The 25,734-nt window shown below is 40.6% G+C and overlaps 1 protein-coding gene across 2 annotated transcripts in view; it reads right to left on the bottom strand.

Annotated features, from left to right (window-relative positions):
- The window catches only part of coro1ca (coronin, actin binding protein, 1Ca), a 34,864-nt gene that overhangs the window by 2,751 nt on the left and 6,379 nt on the right, over positions 1–25,734 (bottom strand). For both annotated transcript variants that reach the window (XM_087849123.1, XM_006784258.3), the window contains exons 2-10: positions 15,577–15,773; positions 5,963–6,085; positions 4,037–4,166; positions 3,751–3,932; positions 2,300–2,419; positions 1,860–1,964; positions 1,597–1,742; positions 1,334–1,391; positions 963–1,205 (exon numbers count right to left, since the gene is read on the bottom strand). In XM_087849123.1, coding sequence (XP_087705249.1) covers positions 963–1,205; positions 1,334–1,391; positions 1,597–1,742; positions 1,860–1,964; positions 2,300–2,419; positions 3,751–3,932; positions 4,037–4,166; positions 5,963–6,085; positions 15,577–15,773 — 1,304 coding nt within the window. The remainder of the gene's footprint in view (positions 1–962; positions 1,206–1,333; positions 1,392–1,596; positions 1,743–1,859; positions 1,965–2,299; positions 2,420–3,750; positions 3,933–4,036; positions 4,167–5,962; positions 6,086–15,576; positions 15,774–25,734) is intronic.

Below are 25,734 nucleotides of genomic sequence, written 5' to 3'. Positions count from 1 at the left end.
TAATGACTGCACCCATGAATAGGGCAGATCATAGAAAGATGGATTCACAAGTAGTGAGAGTCTAGTTAAATCCACTCCCTAACAGATTGTGGCAGGTTTAGTTTATTTAAATTCAACTTTTACCTTAAGATCAAAAAAATCAATTTACTTAAAGAGACAAGTTTCTTCATTATTAAAGTTTGACGAATCCATTATTTACTGCTCAAGTTAAAATGTTAATCTTGATCTACACAGACCAAAATTGCTGGTTATTAATTTTCTTTCTTTTTTTTTTGTCATAATCTAACAGCTTTAATTCAAGTGTCCTTAAACCAAAAGCTTCATTTCCCCTAGCAGGAATGACCTTAAAGTAGACTACTCTCTGATCTGTGCTACATGTAAGGCCCTTTGGGACAACATCCCAAGCTGTTTCACCCAATATTTTTCTGAGTTTTAAATCAAGTGTGGTAGGATCTGGCAGTCTGAGGGTTAACATCTTTCAACACCACTGGAGCCCAGTGGGCTATGATTACAGAGCAGACCTTCACAGAGACACATGGGCTGGGACCAAGGCTGTGTTGTGGGTGAGGTGCTGCTGGACGCCCAGGAGCAGGCGCCCAGAGCAGCAGAAGACCTCTCCCTCTGTGGGGCAGAGTGGGACGAGTAACATTTACAAACCACCTCATCTAAGTTTGGCAGCAATCTGCCATGACTAATAAAAAAAATGTAACGCTAGGAGTCCCAGACAGCCACCTGCAAGGAGATGAGACAGTGGCATAGCATGACCTACATGCAGGGACCTCAACATATACAGTGTAAGACTGTGAAATAAGGCGTCTCAATCTGCTGTTTAATCTAATCATGCAAAATAAACAACTGTTAAAAAAACAACCTTACTCCTTAACACTACACGTCTGAGACTGAGTGACAACGTACTGTTAAACCGGTTTTAACTGGACACACTGATGAAAGCAAACACTCACAATTGATGGAGCTGGGTGGGAGGACTTGTTGGAAGAGCTCGACTTCTCTGAGTTCTTGGTGACCTTGTTGTCCAACATGTTCTTTTTGACCACTTTGAATTCACGGTTCTTGCCCGGGACGTAGCCATTCTTCAGAGAGATGAGAATGGGGTCTCCATTCTTACCATCAAACCACTCCTCAGCCTCCAAAGCAGGATCTGGACCAGCTGTGTCTGGGTACAAGTCGTCCTGGAACAGGTCCGACTGACGGGAGAGAATAGAGCAATAAGTTGTGAGGAAAAGAGAACTTGTGAATGTGGTGCTTGTGATTTAAAGAGTACATTAGAGGTCTAAAAGATGCTGCAAAGTACCATGTTAGGGCGAGTACTAACCTTTCTAGGCACAGTCATCACAATAGGCTCACACTTTCTTTCATGCAGTTTATAGAACCTGCAACATAAAAAGTCTGGTGTTACTCACAGTTCAATACATCATTACACAATAAAAACAGCAGCAGTTTCCTGTGGATTATTGTATTGCGGTTGCAGTATGCCTCCTAGTGGTCAATCAATGAACTCCACATTAGAGATGATGGAATAAAATCAAAACGATTTCTGGTTTCAGAGATGATGATTTAGGACCAGTCTTGGGTTACCTTGCAATTTCACACTTATTGACATCGAGGCCCCTCTTTGGCATGTAGCCCATACCCCTCTGGGGCTCCTTGCTGGCAAAGGTGTTCAGGAAGTGAACATAAGGAGCCTCGTCTGTGATTTCAAAGTAACGGATGCTGCTGTCTCCCTATCAGGATATAAACAAGTGTTTTATTTCTAATGTGTGCAAATTTAAATTGAGACATTAAGCTTTGTGTTAGAACAATGCTTGATTTGATTATTGGGTGCTTAGAAGGAAACGCACCTTTCCACAGAGGTAAACGACGTTGGTGTCTGGGTCATAGAAGGGCAGAAGCACTCCATTGCTGGTGTCCATCTCATTGACAGTCATTGGCTCCTCCAAGTTTTGCTTAAAACAAAAACAGAAGAAAGATTAATTTGAGGCAATACAAAAACATTAAAACACAGCTTTACATACCAAGTCCATAATGAGGCAAACTGAAGTGCTACAGGTGTGAAAATAGATCTTTAATAGACTCTGAAGCCCTTATAACTCACACAAGTTTATCATTACAACAGCAATGATCAGTAACAAACCTTATAGTGATCGGGTGACCCTGAACCCTCCCTTAATCATGCGAATGGGGGATTCCCATGATGCACTGAGCATTTCTTCTTCACCCACTCACATTGTGTTCATACACCACTCTGCATTTCATCATTAGTTATTGTGAAGCAGCTTACCGTATTCCAGAGAGCCAGCTGCCTCTCACTCATGCGACTGAAGCCAGTGGTGAGGATGTTTCCATCACTAAGGAAAATGGCCCTCATGGGGCGAGCGCCCTCGTGGGCCTTCTCTTTCTCCTGTGAAATAGAGGTTAATGGTTAGCCCTGCGAGTCCGTGTTACTGCCTTATCTGCAGTTCATCATGTTTGTTTCTGCTGAGGTCAGAGGTAGGAACACTCATAAACCTGCTTACTGGTGTGATCATTTAATCAGACAACCATCAGGCAGAAGTGAAATAATACGCAGAACACAAGTCTGAATGAAGATTTTTGATGTTTTATGAAAGGAAATTTCTGGCATGGGTGATTTTAAATGTGGCATGAATGTATCAGAAATATTCAGCATTTCTGATGCTGATGGGATTTTCACCACAACAGCCTCCAAAGTTTCATCAGAACAGCTTAAACAAAACTCCACTAAGCACAGTTCTGCACTGATTCGATGTGAGCAGCTGAAGATTGGAAAAACATGGTTTGGTGTGATGTTTCTCAGTTTTAGTTCTGCCAAGGAAGGCTCAGGCTTTGGTTATAAACTCCATGAATCTACAAATCCCAGGATGAATCCTTGGCTTTTAGGGACAAGGAAAGATTTTGTATGATTCCAACAGAGCATGTTTGGAATGTACAGAACAGGAAAATCAAAGCATTAAATCAGAAGCTGTCAGAATGACGTAATGCAATCATGTCAACACTGGAGCACAATCTCAAAGGGAGGATTTCAGCATCTTGCCCAATCCATGCCACAAAGAACTGAAACTGCTGTGAGATCAAAGGGAAGCCTGACCCAGCATCAACAGGGATGTCACAATACCAGAAATCGAAGAGGCTGACGATGATACAAGCAAACACCACTTTAATTCTACAACACTATCAATCAAGTTAACGCATTTAAACATAACCTCTTATTTAACAAAAACAAACCACTTTCCATCACTTCTTGCATTCTGGTTTTTGGTGGTCTATGTTATATCATTAACCTGATAAACTAACTCAAATGCAATGCTGGCTGCACTCTGTCCTTTTTCCCCTCCGACATTCACAGCAAAATTTGAATGCATCTGTACTTGTTATTAAACTTTAGGTGCTGTTACTGCCCTATTTTCTCAGGTGCTTACAGCAGCCAAGGCACATTGTGTAAATTTTTACAACACCTTGGTAGCAAATTACAGTTTCCCATGACAGTCCTTGGTCTGAATCCAAACTAAAACTGGTAAGCTTATGCAGTCATAATTCAGACTCACAGCTAACAACAATTTTAAGGGAACAATGTTACCATACTGGGGCTTACTAGTCTCTCTGCTTCCAAATCGAAAAATCCCTGCACCTGAATTCATATTTACCTTTTAAATACTTCAGATACAGTTCAATATAAAAACAGAAAATATGATAATTTATTTGCAAACTACTTACTCCAACAATCTCCTGCTTGCGGGGGTCAATAACACGGATGGACTTGTCCTTGCAGGCAGTGCAGATAAGGCTTCCATTGCGGTTCCAGCACACATTGTAAATGACATCAGGATGCATGTCCTCCAGGTTGATCATGGCCTCACCGGTGCCCACATTCCAGATGATTATCTGGTTATCACAACCTGGTGACAGATAAAGGTAATGGTGAGGTTTGTGCTCAATCTGATCATCAAGTTTTGAAGGCAGCATTGTTTTATAGATTTGGAAACACTGCCAGAGCTCTTACCTGCACTAAGGAGGATGTTTCGTGCTGTTGGATGCCATGTGATGATGCCCACACGCTTGGAGTGGCCCTCCAATACCACCACTGGCTCAGACATGGAAGTGACTAGGCCATTCTCCGGAATCTGCCACACCTGTAAAGAGACCAGGAAGTCAGAAACTGAGAGCAGACAGTAAAAATTCTCTGAAGTATGAAAAAAAAAATTATTCTAAAGGATTTCATGATTATTATGCTAAACACAGTCTAGCAATTAAAATGATTACTGGATCTAAACTGTAATTACAAAAAGGAACCAGAGGGGGGCAGCAATCACTAAGAATTCACAGCATGTTCCTTATTGACTGATACACACAGTTAGACTTAGCAAAATACAGTTACACAGGAAACTCATGAACAATGATGGGAATAACGGCGTTACAAGTATCTGCATTACTAACTGCGTTACTTTTTTCAGTAACAAGTAATCTAACTAATTACTATTTCTATTGTTACAACGCCGTTACTAACAAGAAAATGTGGTGCAGTCGCATTACTATTGTTCAACAAACAGACGGTTGAAGCTGTCTTCAGCTTACCGCACCTTGTATCAGTTGCATGGAAGTAGCTGTCTATGTAAGTAATCTGGGCGCTACAGCTTTAAGTAGCTGCGCGCACTCCTGCAGGTGGCAATCACTTTCTGGCAGAAGATCACTTTCTGGCACAACACCTGGAGTTATCAGGAGCAGTGGCTAGCCACTGTAGAGCATAGGGAACTAACTCCAGATGTAACCCATTGCCATGGTTTAGGGAACAATGACGAGAGAATTAAGCTAACATGTTTTTGGTCTCAGGAGAAATAACACCGACCAAAGGAAACCCACACAAACCCAGGAAGAACATGGAAACTTCACATGTTCAAAACCAGATGGGTTGAAAGCCGGGACCTTCAGCAGTGCCAAACCCAACTCAAATTTTAAGAGATATGCAGAAAAATGCAACATTATTACCCCACCTCAAAACCAGCTATTTAAGACTTCAGGATGTCAAGTACTGATTGGTTACTATTCACTAACACTATTTATAACATGATTACGTTGATTCATCTGATCTACTTTGTCATAACACTGCTGCATGAAAAGAATTTGAGGTTAAATTTTTTCCTTACATTCTTTAGTGCTCGGTGCCTGGCACAGGCATCCTGTAAAGGTTGTCCTTTCAGAGGAATAGAATGGGTACGTTTAATGCAGCCTTTTAAAAAGAAAATAAAGGCCACTCCAGCACATTTTAACATTAAATTAGCTTCGTTGAAGTCCAGTGTGTACTCTGTGATAACAAAATCTATTCTTAATCTACAATAAATGTTTTATGCCCTGCCTACGCTATAGTCCTACGTTACAGGCCTGCTGTGTACACCAGCCAACCCACTCTTACCAAATCTAAACTAAACATCACTGAGTCTGTTTAGGTTGTGAAATTTACCGTCACATGTTCTATGATATGAAGAGAGGAACCAGCAATAGTTCCTCTCTTCATGGCTCACACTTCTGCAAAACAAACCAAATAAATACTGCCTTGATTTAGCATGGGATTAACAGGAAGTCAGGCCTTTCAGGTGAGGAAGTGGCTGCCATCTAAGCAGGCTGAAAGCCTATCCCAGCCTATTATATACCAAATAAGGACATATGGAGAAAAGTAAAACAGCAGCCTGAAAAAAGTCAGTGACCTCAGCTCAATAAATAGCTAAATCATTCCCCAGCTCTGATTCCTACAACACATATTTGAGCTTAATCTAATCCAGAGGGTGAGGCCTGCAACCATTCATGAGTAACCGCAGCCTTGCCTTTCGCAATAAGAGCATGTAGCCTCTTGCCTCTTATGATCTAAAGAATGTATGCTCCTGTTGACCCGAGGAGGTTTGAGTTTGGGTGTAATGGGTGAGGCGAGCCTTACCATCACGGTGCAGTCCTCTGAGCCGCTGGCAATGACCTGGTCATTGTGGGGGCACCAGTCAATGTCCAACACCGGGCCTGTGTGACCACACACTGTGGGGTAGGATTTATCAATGCGCCCCGTCTGTAAAAACACAGATAAACAACAGAGTAATAAGATTAGTCTTAGTCTAGAGAACATTATCCATGCTGGAGGAGCGAGTGTGTTTTGAAACAGGACAATTACAGGATGATCCTAAATCCTACCTGCAAAAAGCAGCTCATAGATCACACACAAACTCCAATCTAAAAAAGTTTTTTTTTTTTTTTTTAATTAATATAATTTTAAATTAATAAAAAAATTATCTCTCATATATATATATATATATATATATATATATATATATATATATATATATATATATATATATATATATATATATATATATATATATATATATATATATATATATATATATATATATATATATATATATATATATATATAAAATGATTTTAATTAATTATTAATTATCTATTTATTTAATTAATTAATTAATTATTAAGTAATTATGATTTTAAAACAAAAAAAAAAAAACAACCTCAGACCCAATAAAACAATTTCAATTTTTAATTTGTAGAGTGGGGAAACCCCTCAAAACAAATGTATTTAAAAGGTAACACTTAACCATCCTTGTGTACAGTTAATTACAGTTTGGTGAGAAAATACAAAGAACAAGATTAACTGTGCGGAGTCAGAGATTTATTTTAATGGAAGAACCAAAAAACAAACTAGTTCAGCATTACTGAAATCAAATTTAAGATATCAAGTCACATTACATGGCTCAATAAAACAATTTAAGCATGAAAAATAAAACTAAACTGCTTAAAGCCAGCCTTTTATATAATATAATTATTTCCATAGAAAAACAAACAAAAACACTTGGGTTTTACTGCAATCTGAGTTTGTGTCTAAAACAAACTCTTAGATTAGATTTAGCTCCTGCTGGACCACCCATAGTAATTAAGGAAAGTTTCTAGTAGTGACGTCAGTAGACAGTAGAAACATGCCAAGAGATTCTTAATTTTACAGTGCAGCAATTTACTTTTAAATAGTAGCCCCAGATCAAACATTACTAAGCTCTTTATATAATCTGCTCACGCAATTCTGATTATAAGGTTACGAATTTCTAATGTATGCACTTGCACATCCTTAAAGTCATACTGCAGATGGATTTCACCTCTAAACCCTATGAGTCCAGAGAGCCAGGTGATCTCTGCATGGTGAGGTGACCTATGCTCTAAAGCTTGGGTGACACACCCTAGTCTGTGCTGACTCCCTTGTGCCACTGCAGAGCCATAGAAATGATGTCACCTACTGTGGAAATAGTCCCTCTGCTGCAGGCCTATTTAAAGCATCATGGCTCGTATAATACAAGGAGTCCCTCACTGCCCACAGCTATTCTGAATGGCTTGACACGAGCTACTAAATCTAAGAACCGTATATACTGTAATGAGTCAGTGAGTGCTGGCTGCAAGAGTCAGGACCACTGAGGCATTAAAGTAGACTGCAAATTGTACATGACAGACTTTATAGCCAAACAATTAATGTATTTAAAGCTTCTAAATATAAACATTTTACTTCTGATTCATAGCAAACAGATTTTGTTTTTATAAACTCTAATTATAACCACTATGAACCCTTAAACTCACACAGCCCATGAGATGGCACTTCAACCTTGCTGTTATTGCATACTTTGAATAACATGACTCATTTAAGAGGTCCACATTGATGCAAGTGTCTTCTGGGCCAGTCCAGACCTGCAGTGGCTGCACATCCAAATATGCAAGCGTACATATCACAGTAATTGTCCCTGTGCTACGTGAAATATACCACGCTTGTACCCATGCTGTCACCTGACACAAAGCTGGGCTGTGACACACACTCCAAGCTTAGTGATCAAAGTCTGGTTTATGTGACAATGATCTGTGTGTGTGTGTGTGTGTGTGTACATGTAATAAGAAAAATCACAAGATCGTGCCAGCACCTTGCCCTACTGAACACACCCTCAAATCCACCCTGAAGCCTAGTGTACAATAAGCTGACTTTGACACTACTGTCAATAGGTTTCTGTGAGCTACCAGCTTATATCACGCAACACTACCATTACATTATGAAAATATCCACCTCTCGTTGTTTAGTAACTTACATTCAATTGAGCCAGGATGTTTCTGTGCACATAATTTCATCACATGCGAATGTATATTAGCTCGCAGTTAAATGTATTCATGGACAAGACTTCCCAAAGGCAATAGGAACAGGATGTAAAGCAGGAAGGACATGGACTGATGACCAGGTGTTTCAACAGAAACTGCATAAACAAGTTTGGAAAAGAACAAACCGATCACACAGATAAGATAACCCAACAGTTCAGAGCCATTTGCATTTCACTTATTCTAGTACTATAGCATTCCAAAGAGGGCATGAAGACATTGTCCATATGTCTGTAGTATCAAGTTGGAAAACAATACACAGTAAATTAGTAATTGTAGCACACATTTCCCATAATGCTTCTCTTTAAAATGGTAATCTCATATTAAACATAGCCAAAGTTAAACAACAGGATACTTGCAAGTAATCCCTGTGAGCCAAAAAACTGCTCTAAACTAGTTTTAGCATAGCTCTGGTAGCAGTTTGAACAGCAACATCAAGCTACTTCATGTTCTGTTAGTGAGGGGTAGACAATGGGAAGAAAGCGGACTTAAAGGCAGGTGGCCTTACAGGAAGAACAGCCATAAGGGCTTGTTTCAGTGAAAGAATGAACTGAGAGGCTGCATCAAGGCCCAATAAGAGATAAACAATGATTATCTGCACAGGGAATCATGCAAGGCTACTAGAGTAGAGTCCAAACACAAATATGTAGAGCTAAAAAATGAACAAAACTGTTTCAGACCTTCTGGTTTCCCTGTCCTAAGCTTCTGAAGTTAATAATAAATGTTGGTCTGATTATTCAAGACCTTGTATGTGATGAGAACGATTTTAAATTTCATTCTGGATTTAACAGGGAACAAATGAAGAGAAGCCAGTATAAGAGAAATATGTTCTCTCCTTCTAGTCCCTGTCAGTATTCTTGCTGCAGCATTTTGAATCAATTGAGCCCTTTTAAAGGATTTTTCTTACAACATCCTGATAGTAACTTTACTACAAAGTTCTTTGCATATTATGACTCCTGTGTTCTGCTAAGCAAAAAGGATCAATCCATAAACATGTCGGTCCCTTTAGTCTCAGTTGCCCTTTCGCCTCCCGCCTGTGCTAACCGTTTTACAGCCTACGAGTCTCGTCTGATCCTCGTCTTAGTGTGTTTTATGAAGAAACAGATACACACAGACCGAGCACCCCTCTGTGTTTAAGTAGGGCTTAATTTGTACAACACACACTTGAGCATAATATGACCCCCTATGCTCTATGAGAGAATTTTGCCTATTTTTATTTATTTATTTATTTTAATAAATAGCACCTACTCCGCTCAACTCCACTCTACTCAGTTTTTAGTGTTTTCCATTATGTGGTAGTACCTTTTAACATGTGCGTGTTAGTATCTACAGAACTGGGCTTTCAAGCAAGCTGAGTCGAGCTGAAAATATAATGTCAGACTGCAGGCCACTGATTGGCCAAGGAGTGATGTCACTGGATGAATCACGAGAGTGACTCCTTCACAAGAATCAAACAAACACAAAAAGCTATAGGTGCAGATACACATCGCGTCAATGTCATCCATTGTTGTGGTGTGACATGTTACAGTAAGAAATAGTTCTCAGATGGAACCAGAAGCATGAATACCAAACTCCAAAAGAGAACCACCAGTGGATGAAACTGATGTTTATATCTCATCATTTTTCTACTGACAGGATAAGTTAAATCCATACTTTATGCTCGAATCTACTGTGATATTTGAAGTCCCGATAACACTTCGACTAAACTCCCAAAAACCCAGGCATGGCAGAAGAGGCTGACAGTTCGACCAGAGAGCCAGGCGTTCTTCACATTCCACACCTTAGCCTCAAGCAGCTCTGTTATGAGTATGACTAATAAGAGCAAGTGGGCCGCTAGGGTGTCAAATGTAACACCCTTTGAGGTGTTAATGGTGTTTGTGTCTGATATACACAATTAGGAATTTCAGGGTCTGCAGAGCGAGCATAAGCGGCTTGCCTCAAGTCTGCAGAAAGTTATGATGGCATGATACACAAGTTCAGGAACGCAGCTGGCATGAAGCAGGGCATCAGTAATTGTGAGCATGGGAAATTAACAAGCACCAGTGGGATTGCCTGTGTATAGCAGTACACCAATTGTGTGCATCTTAAAAGTCTCATATTGTGAAAATGCATTGTTTTGTGTTTTTTTCCCCCACCTGGAAGCATAAAACAAAAGCTGTGAACATTTTTAATACGTTACTACTTTCATTCCTCCACTACATCTATATGCTCATCCACCTTTAAAAGCCATTTTCAACTTTCCACATTAAACTGCAGCTACTTGCAAATCTTCTGTTATTGGTTGCAAGAGTGAATAGAGATTCCTTAAGACTCAATACAACTATCCATCCACCAATCCTTTCTACTGTGTATACAATTCAGGGTCAGAATACTCTGGGGGTCACTTTGCAAGAGGCAAGGCACACTGTGGACAGGACGCCAGTCTAATCACAGGGCTAACACACATTCATGCTCACATTAACACCTACAGCCAACATAGAATCAAAAACATACTATTCAACTCTTTGGATGGTGGGAGGAAGCAGAAGTAACCTCAGAGCTCACACAGTCACACGGAGAACATACAGACTCAACAAAGAAACCCCCCAGATGGTCAGCAGGTTTTTACCGGGAGCACTTCTGCCATGAAGCAAGAGCATTAACCACTTTATCATCCCATGGCCTGCTTATTGGTTATTGCAACTGATTCAAATGCTCAATCAAGTGTGAACTCTGAAAGCTTGAAAAAAAAAATAATTAAAAATTAAAAAAAAAAAAAAAAAAAAAATCAATAGACTGGACATTTTCTCCACCTACACCATCTACTTCTAAAAATTCTTTTTACAGCCGATTTCCTCATTCCGCTCTGCTTCGAGTCCCTGAAACTGCCTGCTTTCTATAGTTTGTGGCTAGCCTTCTGGCTCAGTACTGCATATATGAATGACAACTTTTATACTGGTTAAGCAGATCATTTATTTTACACTATTTGCCTCATGAGAGACAGCAGTGAATTAGAAATTGTGCATTTGAGGTTTTAGAGAACTCTCTGCACTTAATTGCTGTTTTTACAGTAGACAAGGCATGCTTTAAAAAAAAATTATATCTGCTAACTAGCAGTGCTCTGGCCCTTTCCTTCTGTCATACAGCAGGAAACCAACTCATTTCACGTGGCAGTTTTAAATACTACCCAATACCATATCTCAGCAACAACATAAAGCCTCTGGTTCATTTTGGGTTTGGGTATAGGTCAACAGATTATTCAAATTGCGACGTACATTGCCAGTAATCCCCAGCACCTTTGATCAGTAAATAAACCAACCTTTAGGCCCTGTGTATTCAGGCAGGTATAAGACCATAACACCTCAGCAGAGGAGTGTACAGTGATAAGGCAACTTGTCCACACCTCGGCAAAAAAAAAAAAAAAAAAAGTCAGCATTTTGTGAGGAACAAGAAACTGCACCAGTATAAACCACGCCTACACGAGCAGCAAGCGACTGTGCTCACTGCTGAATACCTAACATGTCCATAACTACACTACAGACATTTGAATCCTTTGATAGGAATGTCTGAGGCCTAGAAAACAACTGGTTGCATAGCAACAAGTAAGGCTGCAGAAAATAAGGGTGAATCACACCCGATGGATACAAAGCACAACACTGAAACATGCACAAAAAAAAGAAGAAGAATAAAAATGCATGAACGAGATTCCCTGAAGGCAAAAGAGGACATTCTTCTCATTCACACAAGGCCTGCACACCACACTTCCTCTCCTTGCAACTCAACATGTGATTCACACATGCACACCACTAACAGGGTCGTGCATGCATGCCGTCCAGTTCTAAGAGCTTCATGGAAATTTCCACTTTTGCAAGTCTCAGCCTATAAAGCTGAGGCGAGGGGCTAAGGTAGAGATAAACAGCTGAGAGGTAAGTAGCAACGGCGGCTCTGTTACACACAGAACATTATCCCAAGATTTACAACCTCCGAATGATAGGCCAGGAACAATGCAAAGCTGGCTGTAAACCAGAGCCGTATTTCGCTGAACAGATTAAGCAAGCATACCTGTAGATAGTGTAGAGTTTATTATTAGATATTTTTGCAGCCAGCATCTTTGCAGCATCTTTGGTGACAGAGATTACTCAAATGAAAAATCAAAGCTTCCATTATTTTCTAGTACATCTAAACAGATATTTTACACCCCCTGAGGGATGGACTCTCCTTACGTCTATTATGAGCAGAGTACATGCTGTGACAGAGTTCTGCACTTTTGGCTGAAAGCTGCTAAAACATATTTGGAATATATATATGTTAAGTTGGTAACGCATTCAGATGTAGATAGATGAGAAATGGCTGCAAACTAAATAAATAGCTAAAAAAAGATTTCTTTCTAAAATTTTCTTTAAAGATTTGCTACTTAAAGGAAAAAAGAAGAAGCCGAGAGTGATACTGATTATCACATTAAAATATTTAAATATGGCACTTGGATACAGTGAGTGACTCATTGACAGAAACAACATCTGACTCCAAGCCAGTTCTCTCATCTTGGCCGCTCTTCATATTTCGGCCTATCCCAGAATTCACATGTGTACTTACACTGCACGAAGCAGCCAATGGCAGGGCAGGGAGGAAATGGTCTTGGAAGCCTGTCAGGCAGGGAGCAGTGAATGACCATATATGGTAAAATCTGCAGTCAGCAGGACTGAGAGGCAGAAGCGGCAAAGGCAGAAGCAAAATGACCAAAGTGTGGGGAAAGACCCTGGATATCATGCACACCCAGTGCATTTTTGCATAAAGACACAGGAAGCAGCTACAAAGGCAGTAAAACCTAGTGAATATTAGACAGAGGAGAAATAACGTGTCACTGTAGAAATGCCCAAGGATTACTAACAGGCACAGGCTCAGCAGAGTGAATGAATGGTACCATTGATTTAAAACCCACACTCCAAATTTGATTTCTGTAAAATGCTTATAACATAAAGGTGTTGCTCGGTAAAAGTGTTTATTGAGCAGGATTTTTTTTATAACACTCCCATCATAGGATGAACAAATCAGATTTCGATTTAAAGAACTATAAATTAAAATCCACAGTAACAAATCACTCATCCTTCGCTCTTCGTTCGTGTTGACCAGAAAGGAGCCATCAGGATTTTTTCTTCCAATTACGAGCTAGCTGCTGTATTCACTTCTACAACTTCCTTCATATGGAAATCAGGGAATAAATTAGCAGGCATCCAGCTAAGAATGAGAAAGGGACAGATTGAAAGCATGAGGGAAGGGAATGACATGTGCAAAGCTAGACATCTGATCCCCTCTCTATAAATCTCATTTTTCTCTCAGGAAGAGGCAACAATACTCGTGGTTGTGCTGAGTCAGGGCGGCCTGCCGCACTAACCCACAACCTAGTGAGTCACAAAAAAGAGCCACCCCCACGAGGTCAGGTCACAGATCTGAATTTTAGGTGATGCTTTTTATATACCCAAAAAAGCAATTTGAGGACAAAAGAAATATTGCCCCCCCTGTCTGTGGGCTTGCATGACAGTAACAAAGACAGTGCATAGTTACTTGTAGCTTAATTACCAAGGGGGGGAGATTGCATCATCACACTTCTGCTGCACCCCCCCCCCCCCGCCCTCCCCCTCCCCCGCCCTCCCCCTCCCCCTCCCCATAAGTGGAGTAATGACAAAGGGCTGTACTGGGAGTAAGCATTGGGACAAAGGCCCAGAGCAGCTGGCTTCCCGTAGAGACTAGGAGCCACACAGCACAGGCTGGGTTAGCCGCACAGATGCACCCTCAAATTAGAAATCCATGGGGAGGCAGGTTGAGGACACTGAGGGGATGTGCACCCTTGCAAAAAAGTGGAATGAGACCCAAAAAACTGTAACTCAAGAGTTTTATCCACAAAGCAGAGCTGCATAAATGAGAACACAGAAAAACAGGCTCATTTACACAAAACTTAGTGTAATCCATTTATAACTGAGAAATAGCTTTTTCCATGTAGTCTTTTAGCAATGGCGTTAAGTGCAGAGATCAACTCTTTAATACCAATCCACTGCTCTGCAGTCTAGTCATACAATTTGCAAGAACAGACTTGTCCCACTTTTGAGACCTGCATTGCCAGCTGAGGCTATACTGAGATTTCCAGATGGACCTGCTTTGTCAGAAAAAAAAAAAATCATTTGAGAATAGTAAGGTCATAAAGACTTGAAATAGAAGTTAAAAGGAAAAAAAAAAAAATAATTTAAGCTTAAATCTTTATGTTAGTTGTAGGTTCTAATAACTGTCTTTTCCCATTATGGTTATCTGTAAAACAGGTTTGGTGGCACAAATACATGTCAAAGTATCTTTAACATGCATACATACAAATCTTAACTAACATAATTCCCCTTTCAGCGCCAGGCCCTCAAAGCATGGGCTGCTCTATGAAGAAAAGACTCACATTTGAAGGACTAGTTTGTCAGGGTTACAAGAAAATACGTGGGAAGATCTGAAAGTCTCAATTGAGGAAACTGCCTAGAGGTTTTCGCTGTACAGAAAGACCTCACTGAAAACTTTTTTGTTTTTTAAAAAAAATTCAGCAGTGAAAGTAGACTTTGTTCTGGAGACACACCATTACTGTACTGCAGCATGGCATGCAAAGGGAAGCTCAGTAGTACACAGACACAGAAAGAGGAGGACCCAGGAGGAGCGTGAACCGGTTCGAGCTCGCAGCCCACCTCCAGTACAAGCTTTGCATTGAATGAGGTGCTGAGAGGTGTTAAGCTGTGTGATGACAGGCCTAAGGATGCGGTCTCCAGTGCCAGGGCTAGCTCATATGACATGGCAGTGTAGTGGTGTACACTAATTACAGGTCCAGGGTAGATCTGTCAACAGCATTGCAGTGCTTATGTCACTCTATGTCAGGACCTGCTACTTGGCCACTGCCTGACGCTGACAAACAAACACAAGCAAGCAGCAATTCACCACTATCAAACATAACAGCAGCCAAGAGGTTTGTGGGACATGCCAGGACATTGGACCTCTATTGCGCCTTAACTGACCTAATTATGACACAAGGTAAAAACAAAAGGGAGGCATGTACCCTGCTAATTTGTTTACATCCAAAAACTCATCAACATGGAGGCAAGGATCAGGAGACCGTGTAGCTTGCATTGTACTTGCGTGGCTTGTGTGAAACAACCCACTGTTAAAAATTAATCCAAAGGTTTATACATACATACTTTACATTCATATTACTCAAAATATAATCAGGGAGCACTGAAATCATGTAGTATGATAAAGAATACGATTTTTAAAAAGTGGATGCAACCATGCTTTCACATTCAGTTCACTCCATTTGCACACCCCAGCCCAGTCCAACGGGCGCACAACACATAATAAACTCACCTTGTGCAGAGGGAGGACGAGGAATGCTCCGCCACCGCTGGCCTCAATAATTAGGGCGACAAACTTGGGGTTCACTGCACAAAAGGCGCTGTCCCACGTGACCCTCGAGACCCGGATATCATCGTAGCACTGGTCATTCTTCACCGCCTGGCCGAAGACATGACGGAATTTGCTCTGCCGTACAACTCGTCTCATATCTGCAGAAAAAAAGGCAGAGAGCACATTTATTTAAAGACACACTGTTGCCGTTGTGATGTTGAACCTATTCATTTCAGCAGAGGTTTGCACAAGCCGCAACTGCAATATGCACCAACACAAATGTAGAGTATGTGAACTAGTGAAAGCCTCGAGAGGGTGAGACACCCAACAAAAACGTTCAGCACATTTGTGATTACAGACTGAGAACATTCGAGATTTGATAAAAGTCTGAAGTTGTCGCTATGCACAGTCTCCTTGTATCTATTTGGTCCTCAGAAAGAGGAGTTTGTCACATGCATGTTTCAGATTGACAGATTTATCACCTTTTTTAAATAATGTAATGGTAAATGGACTGGTTCTTATATAGCGCTTTTCTACTCTTTCTGAGCACTCAAAGCGCTGTACACAACTTGTACATTCACCCATTCACACCCATTCGCACAAGCACATTTTTCTAAGTGCTTTCTAAGTAACATTCACACACACATTCATACTCCGATGGATGCATCGGAGAGCAATTTGGGGTTAGTATCTTGCCCAAGGATATTTGGCATGCAGATTGGGGAAGCCAGGGATCGAACCACCAACCTTCCGATCAGTAGATGACCTGCTCTACCACCTGAGCTACAGCCACCCCAATGTGAGGAGGCTACAGTGAAATACAATGGTATGATTTCATGGTTTCGCTAATGTCAGGTAAGCACTTCAGAAAAAGGTACTGTGAAACAGAAAACAAATGAGATTTTAAAGACTTCAAACTATTTCCAGTGGGTAGCTGTAACCCCTGCCGCACCTCCTAAATCTTCCATTGTGCCAAACATTAAACATCTGACATACTAACAGCATGTATCTGTGGCACACTTTTAGAAAGAGCCACTTCTAAGAGGGAAAAATAGGACATTCCCAATCCAAACAAAAACAGACTCTGTGGCTGGTTCAGCTAAAATCTTTACCAAGACAACAATCTGTTGGCAGACAAAGGCACTCTGGAAAACATGCTCATTCAAAAGCTTCAAGTTCCACAGCTCTGCCTACAATAACAAACCACTTCCAAAGATAATGGAAAGCCATCCAACTTCAGACAAACAACTGAATGAGGTCCAATCTTACCAAAACCTATAGATAGGCAAACACTCTTGGGTGGGTTTCGGACTCCTTTATTCTATTTTTTTAATATTCCACATGGGAACAGTTTTAAAGCCTGAATCACCACGACTAAAGCACGGCACAGGATGTTGGACATGTTTTGAAGGTGGTTTTCCACTGTGTGCAGAGAGAGAAAGAGACGGGGAGAGAGGAGGAGAGTGAACGAGCAAGGAGGAAAGAGTGACTATGAGCGAGAAACACTTGTGTGGCATGTTTCCGACAGGACAAGGATCACAACACAAGCAGGAAGTTCGTCCTGTTGAGCAGTGGGAGTGTCCGAACAGCCCTTATCTACCGCAAAACAAGTATAGAATGTCATTAACTAGTAGAATGAATAAGTTATTACAAACCTAAAGAGGCTAATTTGTTAAAAAATGGAATTACATTTTTAATCTCAAATTGTAATCTTGCTCAAAACAGGGTTTGGAGGAGTCCTCCCTACATTTATTTGGTTCAGGAGTGCATTGGTGTAGAAAACTCAAACTTGATTACTTCTGGAAAGAGCTGATCAACTACATTGATGTCCTTCAAAGATAACCAAAGGTAATTATTCTGCAACTTCACAAAACCTTATATAATGAGCTGTAATTACTTTTCATGTGTGTCAAAAATGGAGAAGGAAAAAAAACAAAATGGGGGGGTGGGGGGTGTTTTTCCAGTAATGCCATCGCAATCTGGGTCAACACTTTACAGGAAAAACTTGTGATAGGCAAGCCTTGTTTGCATACCTGTACAGCTTTGTTTGTCACATAGCTGCATGTCAGTAGAAACTGAAATCAGATACCTCCCTGGAGGAAAATGTGCTGACGACACCAAAATATGAGGCAGATTTGCACGCTTTTATTTGCCCGTGGCTCTTTTAATTACAGGTGAATAATTTTATTATTATTTTAACCTTGTCCTTTTTTTTTTTTAATGCATCTCTTCTAACAAATACAAGGAAACCCATGACACATGAAAACACATATCACATGCAAGCCTAAATGTGCCCTTGAACTCTCAACCAAGAGGTTTCTGTCATATTTCAGCCTGCTTAAAGATCAAAATGACTGGGTGTGCATCAGAAGTTAGTGAGGGTGGTTTGTGCCTATCCGACTAACCTTGGAAAAACCCGGAAATCACTCATATGGTCGTCAAACCCCATCTGTATTGATATATACTGAGGTGTCAAAACTTATCGTCAAGGGTACAGGGGAGGTCATCAAATGTTCTCTTTGTGGAGTCAAAGGAAATATTCTAAAGTCAAACTGACTGTACTTTATTCTGTGCAGAGAGATCAAAAACACATGAGTGGAAATAAACTATGTGCACCATATGAATTAGACAAGTCAGACGTGATGGCGTGACTGCTTGAGGTCAGGATATGGTATGAATATTGGAGTGAACAAAGAGTGCACAGCAGGTGTTTAGAGAGGGCTTAAACTCACTTTTTTTTTTGCTTTTTTGTGGTGGCGGTGATGATTGAGCATGTACATGATCACAAAAATGAATTCATACTTGGGTTTCCTGCATAGAGGTTTTTTTTGGGGGGGGTCAAAAGCATCGTTTTGGTGTGGTGAGTGACTCGTTGCTTGTACTGTACAATTATGCTTACATCCATAGCAAAAACTTAAAAATATCCACTGTGTGCCTGAAAGAAAAATCTTGTAATATCATTTCATTTTAAATAAATTGCCCTCCACACAACATACTGGTGGGCAGCCTGCTTCTGCACAAATCAACGCAACGAAGAAAACCTCCACTGATGGGTACATAACATGACTGAGCTCCATTTAGTGACACAGCCAAAACTAAAGCCTCATCCACATAAACAGCAATTTATCCATCAAATCTGCTTTATTTGCACCACCTCAGAGGTGAGATTAGTTTCACTTGCTATTTGGCCAACAGTTATTTCCCTGTGATCACTACAGAATTACACATGCCATGGCCCGTGTTACACTGCAGCTAGTCTGTTCTTGTAAGTACAATCCTCACGACACACGCCAAGAGTCCCTGCAATGTAGTCTAAAGGCCATTTTGGTATTTGCAGCTGTCAAGACGTGCAAGATTGTGATGATTTTAACAGCCATTTCAATGATAGATCAGTACAGGGGCCCAAAGAGTCCCAGACTGTGCAGAGGGAGATGTTGCAACACAACCAGACCAATCGGAAACTCCAAAACATGAGACGCAGCAGTGTCTTTGGAGTTTTACCTATGCTAACACTGTCAAGGTAAACCACTAAAGTTGAGGAATTACTTAAGCATTGCTGATACAAAGTGAAGCATTAGCTTACGGCTGATTCTTCACCTTAAATGTAAACTGGTGGACGATTTAAGTGAAGTGAGTTTCTTTTGTTTGAAAACTTGAAGCAAGCCTACCTATCAGGATAATCAGGTGCAGCTAAGTTTTGAAATACCAGAAGACAGAGTCCTTGCCACACTGTCATCAGCAAAACAAGCAGCAGAAAAGCCCAGTATTACATTACTGTTGTAATGCCCAGCTACTCAAAAGTGATGTAAATATTTTGAGAAAGAAGTGTTTACACTACAAATGCTTAATGAAACCAGACTGATCCACTGTTTTCTAGATTGGATATGCAACCTTAATCACGAGGGATGGGCAGTGTACACGCTGCAGGTCCGAGCAGAGTGGGTGGGGTGGCAGTTGATAATACAACACTGGGTCATGGTGAATAGGCCACGTTGTGTGGTAGTGACGTGTCCCAACAACATTTAATCAGGAAGACGGCACAGTTTCGAAAGAACTTTGAGCCTCCTATACTCACTGCAGACTAGAATTACATTTATTCCAGAAGTATTGCACTTGTATATAAAAAGCAAAACTCTCAGTAGTTTTTTTACTGCATTCAGACTCAAATTGAAATGCTCCAGACTTTCTCTAGTGATCAATTAATTAACAGTCAGTGGAAACAACTCTTCAGCTGGGAGCCATTAAACAATAGGAAAATAGGAACAAAAGTGTAAGTCCATAATTAGAAGTGTGGCAGCCATTTGTGCTAGTTTGTTACAAGACAATGTGTGTGACAAATAAGTCGCATACTTCATGTACACGATTTATGCATCAAGTCTGTTAATCACCAGTTATTTGTTATGTTTTCACTGCTATTATTCCTCTTCAGTTGTTTTTTTTTTTTGGGGGGGGGGGTTGGCATTTCTACTCAGTTGTTTTGTGTAATGTGTAAAGACGTACGTATTCCAGTGTCTCTGATCTCATTTAAGGGAAATGTCACCAGGGCCAAGCTCAGGTGTTGACAAGAGGAAGGACAGAAAAGCAGCAGTAGTGTCACAGCTGAACTGAAAAGAAAAAGTTATCCAGCCATGCCATTTATTAAAGTAGAAAATCTGTTATGTCAGGTCCGTTTAGAATGGTGTCATCTGCTTGGTTCTAAATACACATATAAAGCAACCGTGACCACACCAGTTTTCCTCATTTAGTAGCGCACATGGCGCTGAATGTGTTCAAACTCAAAGATTGATCATCTTATTTGCTCAAACTGCAAAAGTTAACACAAAAACAGAGAAGAACTCTCAAATAACAGCTTCTAAATAGTTAAATTGATTGCAGCTTAAAACTGCAGATATTTAGTGTTAAGTGGCTCTGGCATGTACAATCAGCGGGGCCTGTGTGTTCAGGCAGTAAAGGCTGGGCACTGGACTGACAGCTTCAGTCATACGTTAGTGATACCGAGACACTCCCAGGAGAAATGCTGTGTGTATTCAATGATAGACTCCTGAGAGTTACAGTTCACTGATTCAGCCCCAAGTCAAGAAAAAATAAATAAATAAAAATCTTTTTGGGCAAATAAGATGAAAGCAGACCCATGTACCTTATTGCCTCCTGAGCCAGCAGCACAGAGCCTGATGTACAGAGACAGGAGGAGGGCCCACACCCTGAGGAAATTACCAACAGGAGTAGCACCAGTGTGACACAGATTTTAACATCCTTGTTTGTATTCCTCAACTGCACTCACATCTGACACTGTTAAGAAACTGAACAGTATTCCAGTCATGTGTAACCAGTATCAAACAACAGACAATACTACCTTTAGGAACAGCAGAGTTTATAAAACCAAGGTTTCCCTTTGGGCCGGTGCTAGATTGGGCCCTCAGACTGAGGGACACTCCACTCTGCCGTGCTGGGCTATTTTGCTGTGCGGAAACCGATTTATCTTCTGCATATATTCTGTCACTCATCAATGACGAGAGCGGGTGACCACTGGCCAAGGAAATATAAATGGCCCCCTTTAATTTGTGTTATAAAACAGTCATCCACTGTGGCAGCACCTCAGTGACAGGAGACATCTCATGCTGCCACAGTCAGTTATGTTCACACATTTCAGTTAAAACATAGGCCACCTCAATCTGTCAACACCCATTTGTATTCCAACCGGTTTCCCATTGACACAACTAACATACAATGATATTACCAAACATAACTGCACCGTTGTAAAGACAGAGCTAAAGTAAAGAGTCTCTCTGTTATGGTGCTGAAACCCAAATATAACCTCTTGTGAATCAAATCAAAGCAACTCAAATCAAGAGTAAACAATATATCAGTTAAAAATCCATTTCCAGGCTCTATGCGTTTTAATCACTGTTTTCAGGGTGCAAAACTGCACTTGCTGCTTTGTGTTTTAGAGTGTGCTCGAGTAAGATGTGACATAACATGAAAATCCCAGCCACAAATCAGGATGAGCTGATGTTGGAGAGGGAGGGGCAGCGGAATTAGAGCGGAATTAGAGACAGAGCCTAAACGGTCACCAACAGTCATTATGGAAAACCGCTGTATACTATATACTCTTATTAGCTGCATATGAATTACATCAACCTACTTTCTTTTCCATCAGCATGTCAACAGTAGGGCTGGGCCATATCATACCGTTCACGGTAATACCGGTATAATGTTGGCCAACAATAAGAAAATGAAATATCGCGATAGAATATGGGTAAAACGCGCATGCGCAGTGCATTTGTTTACATATGCACATGGCGGAAAACGCCTGCCGGCGGCGGAGAATGAGAAGGGCGAAAGCGGATCGTTGAATGAAACGGATGAACCAGAATTGGTTTGTAAAAATGCTGCAACTTCAGTGGTGTGGAACTGGTTTAGCTTTCGTCCCTCAGAATACACAACAAAACACTATTTCTGGTAGCACATGCTAGCGGACCGTCGTTATTACGTTATTAGCTATTAGTTTTTTGGAAAATACGGCACACTTAAAATCAATCCTTTGATTTTTCTGAAAATTGACAGTGCCCCTTATAATCCCGCGTGCCTTATTTATGAATTCTGGTTGTGTTTACTGACCTCGAAACGATTTTATGTGGTACACGGCGCTCGAAAATCTGTCAAATGTTTTAGTACGACTTTGCTAAGCTATGAAGCCGCACTGCTTGATGGATTGTCGGAGCATTACGGCAGGAGCCTCGCGGAGTGATACGTACTGTGCTTCAACATAATATTACCGTATTGTGTGTGTATAACCTCTTTTATATAATCAGTTATATCGTTATCGCAAATTTTCAAATGTATATCGTGATAAATATTTTTGGTCATATCGCCCTGCTCTAGTCAACAGATAAAGAAGGTAAGTTTAACTACTTTTATTAGTTCTAAGATCATTTTAAATGAAGTTTAACACCAAACCAAGGACAGCAATATACATCAAAAATGAAAATATACTAATTTCATGTAAAGTTCTTAAATTACCAAATAGTGCCCCCTTGTTAAACTCAGCCCAGGTCACTGCTAGCCATCCATGCAGGTTCACACTAATGACACACTAATATGGTGGTAATATAGAGACGAAGGTGCATGGGATTGTATTTGTGGTTAAAGAGTATCATATTGTACCTTTAGTAACAGTCAGTATAGGACAGACATTTCTTTCTCACACTCAAATTCCCTCACACCACACACACCCACCCGCCAATGTCGCCTCATTGCTCTTCACACACTGGCTGCCTTTTGCCTTTTGTCACCAAGACCGCATGAGACGCCACCTAAATCCCCTTCCTGTAACCAAGGCCACGGACCACTATTGTAATCAGAGTCCAGCTACATTCCAGCAATTTTTGAAACAATGAGATAACGTGCCTAGTTCTTTTTCTCCCCCCACCTCTCTCCGACCCCAATCTGTGCTTTCATTCGTAAGCATAGAAAACTACACAGATAGAGTTTTAAGGAAAGCAGCTGTATTCATTTACAGTTTGCAGACAAAATGAGAAGGACTGAGTGATAAAACTCTAAAAATAAATAAATAATTATAAAATGGCTTTCCTTGATTCTGCATATTGACTGTAACTGTTGTACATTGACTTCAATGGAAAATCTATAGAACTCATTCCACCCACATTTTGACAGACTACAATCCGCACTAAAGCAGCCACATATTTGCTAATATTTGAGTGCAGTCGTGGACGCCAGCACATTAGGAGTGTGAGTGAGATAAAAGACCAAATGACTACAGATGATGACATTGATGAAAAGAAGGGTCAGAGGAATTATGTAGTGTTCAGATGTTTTAACCATTGTTAACCAATATTTGATCTGGCAAAACTTTACACTGATTGGCACTAGGAATACCCCCCCAGCTGGAAGAAAGCCTGGAGAGGTGGAAGTATGCTTCGGAGATGCTTTGGAGAGAAGAGGAATTAAAGACCGCAAAAGCAAGACAGAACGTGTGTGAATGAGAAGGAGTAGAAGTAGTGAAGATAGATGAGTTTAATCATCAAAAGCAATGGGGAAATACACAAGAGGGATGAAGAAGAGAGTGCAGGTAGGGTGTAGACAAGTGTCAGGGGTGATTTGTGACAAAAGAATAGCAACAGGAGTGAAAGGGAAGGTTCACCAGATAATAGCAAGTTCAAAAATCAAAGCTGAGATGGTTTTGACATGTGCAGAGGACGGATGGTGGGGAAATTGGACAAAATATATTGAAGATAGAGTTGCTAGGCAGGAGAAAGGAATACCACAAAGAAGTCATGGATTTAATGAAGGAGGACATGCAGAGGATTGGTGTAACAGAGGAAGATGATAGGCATGGTATGAGATCAATATGATTCTTGGTGGTGACTCCCTGAAGGAAGGAGCTAAAACCAGGAGGAGGAGACAGTTTAAGTGTGACAAAGGCTACTTTCACACTGCAGGCGAAAGCGCATCAAATCCGATTTTTTGGACCCTATGCGACCCATATCCGATCATGGTACGACAGTGTGAGCGACACAAATCCGATATTTTCAAATCCGATCTGGGTCACTTTCGTATGTGGTACTGAATCCGATACATATCCGATGTTTTAGAAAGCGACTGCTGTTTGAACGGTCGCATTAAATCCGTCTTTTACGTCACTGACACAAGACAGGTGCCAATTATCAGCGCCGGAGAAACGCCGGAGAAGACATCGTGAACGCTTCCTGGCCATCCAGTGTAGATGTCAGTGAAACTGTTGGGAAGACAACGTTGGAGAAACGTGAACATTTTATTTGTACTGTATAATCTGCAGATTCTGACAGAAATCTGCAACTATCCTTTGAAGCACCGCTCCTCTAAAACAGCAATAAGGATCATTATTAGGTTATCTACATTATTATGTAAATAACAAAATAACTTAAAGCAAAAATTGGGAAACGTAAAGTCCGAAGTCTTTATATTAAGGGCCATCAGTCAAACAATATTGTTTGCTCTGGGTCTAAACAGAGCGCATTGTGTGTGACGTCTTCTTTTGCGCATGCGGGCCGCTTTGAGCGTTCACACTAGAGCGCATTTGCTTTCGCATATTATATGTAGTGTGAACAAGCAGACAAAAAAAAAAAAAAAAAAAAATCGGACTTGATCAAAAAAATCGGAATTGAGCATTAAGACCTGCAGTGTGAACGTAGCCAAGGAAGCAGAGCAGCTTGCACTGCATACTCTACCTTTTTTCCACAAAGGCATGTAAAAACATGTAGACGCCAGTACAGGGAGTCAAAAATGTTGGATTTAAGTAACCAACCCTCGATGCCTACTACCTACTGGCCATAAACAATTCTCTCAGACAGCACATTCCCAGCTATCTGAACAGCTGTGCCATACTTCACTACCAAACCAGACTTGTGCTCTGAGCCATATATGAGCCTCACTGCCCACTTCACTGGAGCAGTACTGTTCTTGAATCTATTAAAAACAATTGGAAAAAAATGAAATGATACGGTACCCATCTTTTTGCTTTTTAAGATATTATTTTGTGTTATTTTGTAAAACGTTTTTGAATTACCGTGACAAGATTTTTTTCCATATTGCTCAGCCATAGAAATATATTTAGATTTACAACCAAACAGCAGCACAGAACTAATTGCTAGCTGCGATCACATACCTCAGATCCTATGTTTAATATGTTTAAGAAAAAACTGACACTGGCTGTTTTCCAACTTCCTTGTTTCATAAGAGAAAAAAAACAACTCCTTAAAGCCAGACATAAGAAACAAATGTGTCAGAAAACGTCCGCGTGTTCAACGTGAGACTGGCCATGCCTCAAAGTGCTCAGGCTTAGCCCTTCATCCAAACTCTTTATCACTTTCTGCTCTATAAGACTTTAAGGACTAAATCCCAAACTTCTTATCCTACTTAGAAGTCAAGGTTTAACAGGAACCACTTTAAAGTCTTAGAAAATTACTCACAACAGGAAAAACCCTAGTTTGTGTTGGTGTTCGTGTGTAGGATTACATTTATCTGTGTGGACATTTTCCTTTTCCCGTGAGACAATCTGCATGATAAGCCAAATGAAAAGCAGACAAAAAGTCAAACCTGCTTATTCCTCAACTCAGAAAA

This window comes from Neolamprologus brichardi, chromosome 12 (genome assembly GCF_056152115.1).
Source record: "Neolamprologus brichardi isolate AB-2024 chromosome 12, ASM5615211v1, whole genome shotgun sequence".
Lineage (NCBI taxonomy): Eukaryota > Metazoa > Chordata > Actinopteri > Cichliformes > Cichlidae > Neolamprologus > Neolamprologus brichardi.
Note: the sequence above shows the minus strand (reverse complement) of the source record. Positions and strands in the feature narration are given on the sequence as shown.